This window comes from Sinocyclocheilus anshuiensis, unplaced genomic scaffold (genome assembly GCF_001515605.1).
Source record: "Sinocyclocheilus anshuiensis isolate Anshui unplaced genomic scaffold, SAMN03320099.WGS_v1.1 scaffold457, whole genome shotgun sequence".
Classification (NCBI taxonomy): Eukaryota; Metazoa; Chordata; class Actinopteri; order Cypriniformes; family Cyprinidae; genus Sinocyclocheilus; species Sinocyclocheilus anshuiensis.
This window is the reverse complement of record NW_015537939.1, coordinates 1,240,910-1,246,391: the sequence shown is the minus strand read 5'-3', so window position 1 is coordinate 1,246,391 and position 5,482 is coordinate 1,240,910. Positions and strand designations below refer to the sequence as shown.

General features: G+C 37.4%; 2 protein-coding genes across 2 annotated transcripts in view; both read right to left on the bottom strand.

Annotated features, from left to right (window-relative positions):
- The window catches only part of LOC107661595 (patatin-like phospholipase domain-containing protein 7), a 30,054-nt gene extending 29,185 nt beyond the window's left edge, over nt 1-869 (bottom strand). Inside the window, exon 1 of the mRNA XM_016451258.1 lies at nt 695-869. The gene's annotated coding sequence lies outside the window, so the exon portion shown is untranslated. The remainder of the gene's footprint in view (nt 1-694) is intronic.
- A 231-nt stretch (nt 870-1,100) lies between these two features.
- Nucleotides 1,101-4,846, bottom strand: LOC107661585 (chloride intracellular channel protein 4-like). The gene is made up of 6 exons (XM_016451246.1): nt 4,556-4,846; nt 4,111-4,220; nt 2,757-2,882; nt 2,449-2,555; nt 2,125-2,300; nt 1,101-1,964 (listed from the first exon to the last, which is right to left on the bottom strand). The coding sequence occupies exons 1-6, from the start codon at nt 4,589-4,591 to the stop codon at nt 1,800-1,802; spliced, it is 720 nt and encodes a 239-aa protein (XP_016306732.1). The 5' UTR covers nt 4,592-4,846; the 3' UTR covers nt 1,101-1,799.
- Between the last annotated feature and the right edge of the window lie 636 nt (nt 4,847-5,482).

Sequence of the window (5,482 nt, the reverse complement as noted above, 5' to 3'; positions counted from 1 at the left end):
GTGGTTTTGTAGGCAAACATTAATGCCTTGAATTTAATGCGAGCAGCTACTGGTAGCCAGTGCAACTTGATGAACAGAGGTGTGACATGTGTTCTTTTCGGTTCATTAAATTCAGCTTATCATCAATCACAAGTTCACAACTCCAAGGTTTCTAGCTGTTTTTGAAGGGAAGCCGCTCTTGCCAGTCTTAGGGCTTCAACAACTGAAAGCAAGGCAGTCTCGGTCGAATGTCCACTTCTGAAGCCAGATTGGTTGCTGTCCAGGAGGTTGTTCTGTGTGAGAAAGGCTGAGACTTGGTTGAACACAACTTGTTCAAGTATTTTTGCAGTGAAAGGTAGAAGGGAAACCGGTCTGTAGTTCTCTAATAAGAGTTGGGTTAAGAGTGGGTTTCTTAAGAAGTGGGGTTATACGAGCCTGTTTAAATGTTGAGGGAAAAACACCAGTGTGAAGGGATGTGTATGTTTATGCTGTCATTGAAGCAGGGATGACATGTATGTGTGTTAAGGGCGTTACAGATATTTAAATTGTAAACAACAACGTCAATTTATAGGAACAGTTAAATTCTGTTTGGCTTAGACCCGTTGCACAAAAATATCAATAAAACATACATATCTTACAAAAACGCCTCTTTAGCGGGTGGTTTAAACGTGAAAGAGTATCATGCTAATTAGCTAGCATAGAGTAGCTTACTTACTAAAGACAGCGAAATTGAAGACCGGTCCTGAAATAATCCCGTTTGAAACTGTTTATTCATGCCACAACTGCTGGCTGGGTCACTTTCTTGTCATTTCCACACAAATATCACTGCATTGTAAACTTTGGCAGCTCCTTTTTCGCCCCATGAAATCAAATCTCTGCTGTTGCCTTGACAGTCCTTTACGTGGCAGTGATGTGCAGTTTCATTGGCTACAAGGAGGCCATCAAGGGGCCAATCAGGATCGCTGTTGTTTGACTTTTTTTTTATTATTACATGCAAAACAACATATTTAATAACTATGTAAAATATTACAAAAAATTAAAAAGTGGTGGAGTATAATAAAACAAAAAGTAAATGTCATTAACGTCAAATTTATTAATACGTTTTATATTTAAAAAAAAAAAAAAAACATTAAGAAAACCCCGAGCGAGACCATTCATTCAAAACCATGTATGTGGAACTTTCCTAATAATATTAAGTACTTATTATGTACTGTAACAGCCTACATGTTTTGTGCTGTTGACTGTAGGAAAAGTGTTGACACAATTCAGTGTACATTTGTGTTTCTCTAAGTTCTCTTAGCTTGACCAAATGCAATAAAATAGAGCATTTTACTTCCATAAGAATTTTATTTGTTTGCAAGCCGTTTTATACATTCTGGACGTTTCAAGAGTGTCCTTTGACATCAATAACATCATTGTACAAGTTGTCTAGTCTAGTGCTTTGTCTTCTTTTTTCTCAAGGGGTAGAATTTCAGACCAATTGCATGTCTCATTTCACACAGCTGTTAAAAACAACATTCACAGACGTTTCTAAATGAGTGGCTTTCAAACAAAAATAATCCATCAAAACCACAGACGAAAGTGACACATTTAAATACTAAAAATGGCAGGAACAAACAAGGCAGGCATCTGGTATTCACAATTGTGGTTTTTAAATGATGAACGAAAACAACCTCCACCCATAATATACTCGGTTAATCAAAATTCCCATTAAGAAAACATTTATAATAAGGCAGTTTTGGGGTACACAGACAAAAAAAAAAAAACTTTACAATAACTTCCACGCAATCTTTGTCCTCCTCCTCCTTTGAAGTCCAGTTTTACTTGTTGAGATATTTGGCCACTGAATGGTAGGCAAGCAGAATCTCCTTGTCTTTGGGGCAGGTGAGGTGGAAAACATCCTCCTTGTATGCTTTGTCCAAGTACTTTGTGAGGCCTTTTAGCTCTGCAGGGATCTCAAAACCACGGTACTTCTTGCACACCACCTATAAAGTCAACAAAATATTTAAATCTATAAGCAAGATGAAGTTTAATGACCATAGAGAAGATTTCACTTCATTCCACTTATACTAAATAGCAACTGTATTATATCAGCACTACAATATACAATTTACTGAATTTGTCATCTAAATGGGAAAAAAGGACCTTGACAATGTGCAGTTTTGGAAGCAGGTTGCAGTCAGCAAGAGAGAGCGCATTTCCGTCCAGGTAATGTCTTGTGGATTGGGATGAATCTGGATTCTGGTCCAGTTCATGAGGAAGAGGAGTCAACAGGTATTGATCCAACTTCATCAAACTCTTTAGAAATTTCTTCTCCAGCACTGAAAGGTACACATTAACCAACAACATTTTTTCCCAAATGCTTTAGAAGTGACAGCCTCCATCCTTTAAACATAAAATGACTTCAAGCCTTGAAGCTAATTTCTAAGGTTCACTGCCCAAATAACTTCAGAGAAGGGTGACCCTTACTGTCATTGAGCCCAGGATTGGGATTTTTGATGTATGCTGAGAATTTGTGAAAGATGTCATCTCCTGCCGTGTTAGACTCCTTATAGCGGCAGCATAACTTGGGATACCTGTAATGCAAAAATGGTGCAAAAATGTTTACTGGGTGATGCTGACATAACTTGGTTTGATTTCATGTCGTAATGGGTTGAATTTATAACATTTTGGCATTTGTTACAAACAGTAAGATATCTATTCTTTCAAGAATTCTTATATTTCAGGAACGAAATTCTTGAAATCTTTGGTCTGGTGCTAAATGAATGCATACTCACTGTGGGGGAGCAAGGGTCTCTTCCAGAAATTCTTCAATTTTGTTGGTGTCAGTACGGACCTCTCCATTATAGATGAGGAAAGGGGGCTGAGAACCTGGAGCCAAGTCCTTCAGTACCTCTGGAGCTCTAGAAATAAAGAAAAATAAATAGTCATGAGTTTAATCATTTTCAGGTATTAGACTAGTGGATGTGCTGCTAAGCCATCAATTCTAGTGTATTTCTAGTGTATTTACCTTCTCTGCTACAAATCAAAAAGGCATTAGGAGATGCCTCCTAAAAAACTGACCTATATATATAGTTTTTAGACCTGTCTGTAGTTTTTTTTTTTTTTACTTTGAAATATCAGTTTCAAAATAAATCTGACGGTAGACTGACTTCTAATAAAGAAATGGCTTCTGTCTCTTTCTCACACATACAGCAAAAACTACTGGGCATGCGCACATCAATATAGCGTAATTTTTCTCACACTGTACAACAATAATTACTATTTTTGCATTATTGTCAGGGGTAGGTTTAGGGTTGGGGTAGGTGTAGAAGTTAATTAAACACAATCTAATAGGTATACAATTTATAACATTTAATATAAAATATAAAAAAATTAATATAAAATTTAATTTACTGTTAGCTTCTGGTTTTTGCTGCTAGCCACAACCGTTTGTAAGCAGGTAAGAAATTCCGCGAAGAGGGCAGATTATATTTGCAACAAATGCACTTGTAGCAACAAATGCACTTGTACAGCTGTGCACTGTAATTACCACAGTGATATATTTACGACAGTGAATTCCACTCTCTTAACAGTAGGGGGCGCCAACATCGCGAAAAATACACACAACTACGTATAGTTGCTTTAAAGTGCACCCCTCAAAAAACATAACAAAAATATAGCCGTTGTGGTATCCCAGAGGAAATTATATCCCTCAGAAGTTATTTCATAGCTCGCAAGGTGTAACCGAGTTCTAAAGTCATTTTTAGCTTGTACTAACTTTTTCTCAGAAGTTCCTTAAGAGAAATTAAAATATAGAATGAGACAATTGATCACGCACAGTAAAAGTACACAGCTATAAAACGTACCAGCTCAGATCATTTGAGCTTGATAAGAAATATTTGAGTTTATACTGAAATCTCTGACTTTTGGGTTTGAGACATTGTTTAGATCTCTTCTAAAACTCCAGGGGAGAGATTACTTAGGTGTTTTTTTTCTCCAGAGAAAAGTATCTCCTGTAGATCTCAAATTGCACTCATTTAATCTTGTTGTCTAGGAGAAACAACAATATATTAAAGAGATTTCATTGTGATTTTTCTTTCCTAAGGGACAGAATCTGAGAAGAACTGTTATCGGGATGGCATCTCTCACCTCTTCATGTCCACTGTGGTGAGGGTGAAGTTGACCCCCTTCAGCCAGAGTATCATGAAGAGCCGCTGACAAAACGGGCAGTTACCAACACTTTCACCATCGTCGCTTGCCTGAAGACAACATTCAGTTAGTAAACCTTTAAATGTCCTAAAATGGAAATTATGAAACATGGAAACAGAAACATGGAACTACTTCCTGAAAAATATGACAACATTGACATCGGCATTAAAATTGTCATGTTTTTGCTACTTTTGCTAAATTCAGAGAGACCAGTTCGAAGCCACCAATGTTGTTTTCAAGGGTTATGTCATAGGAATGATTGGAAGTACAACCATTCTGAGCAAGGGTTAGATTGCAAGAGACAAACTTTTACATGCTATATCTTTAAGAAATCAAGTTAAGCCTAACAACAACAATTTGACTATTTGACTGTTTAAGCACTGACCTTGACAAATAGTTCAATCTTTGCTGCTTCAGCCATCTCTGGTCCTCCTCTATCTCCTTCTCTTTTTGCGGTGTCTCAGTTGCCCAGGATCTCGGTCGGTTTACATCAATCCACCTCAGAGCCTTCTTAGAATCCACTTCACCCGACGTGTTCACACTTGGATGTGTCTGTCTCCTGCTTTGACCTCTGAAGTATTAAGTTGTACTGATGGTACTAAAAGCAGAACCTTTCCTTCTTCCTCTCCCAACCGCAGTTTCTATCATTTCCCTTTTAGAGCCCAAACTCCCACCACACCCCATTGGTCTCGAGTGTTCGGAATACCAGCCCACTGGCCGAACCTGTCCAACCTGTATCTTCCCTCATTCTCTGCAGCTTTAGTCATAGAAAGTTTCTCTCCAAAGTGCTCTGTTCTGTCCTACTCCCATCATTCTCCACTGCTAGTACAGGCACATAGTCATTTTACCCAGGTTTACCCAAAAATAAAAATACTGTTATCATTTACACACCGCCATGTTGTTTCAAACACATATGATTTTGTTTTTCTTCCATTGATCACAAAAGGAGATGTTTGACAGTATGTTCACGCTGCACTTTTCCATACAATGAAAAACAAGAATTAACATTTTGCTGAACTTTGTGTAAAAAATAATGAGTGAGTAAATGATAACAGATTTTAATATTTGGACTATTAGCTTCATGCACACTCTAAGCTTTATTCAACAGATATAGTTATTTGATTAACATTTTGTGCCAGTTGAAACAATACTTTAATTCCTGTATTTCTGATCACTTTTGAAGAACCTTGACCTGCATTTTTGTTTGATGGTAAAGATAGTGAAAAAAGGGTCGGGAGAGAGTGATTTACTACAGGTATGAGGTGTGACATATAAACTCTGGCATTTAGCCGTGTATGACAAATCAGTAATT

Bases quoted from the DNA above. Each gene is read 5' to 3' on its own strand.
- LOC107661585 (XM_016451246.1), bottom strand. From the start codon at position 4,591: ATGGCTGAAGCAGCAAAGATTGAACTATTTGTCAAG. The intron at 2,883-4,110 runs GTGAGAGATGCC...CTTTATTTCTAG, and splicing joins ACCACAGTGGACATGAAGAG to AGCTCCAGAGGTACTGAAGG. The intron at 2,301-2,448 runs GTAAGGGTCACC...TGTACCTTTCAG, and splicing joins CAATCCTGGGCTCAATGACA to TGCTGGAGAAGAAATTTCTA.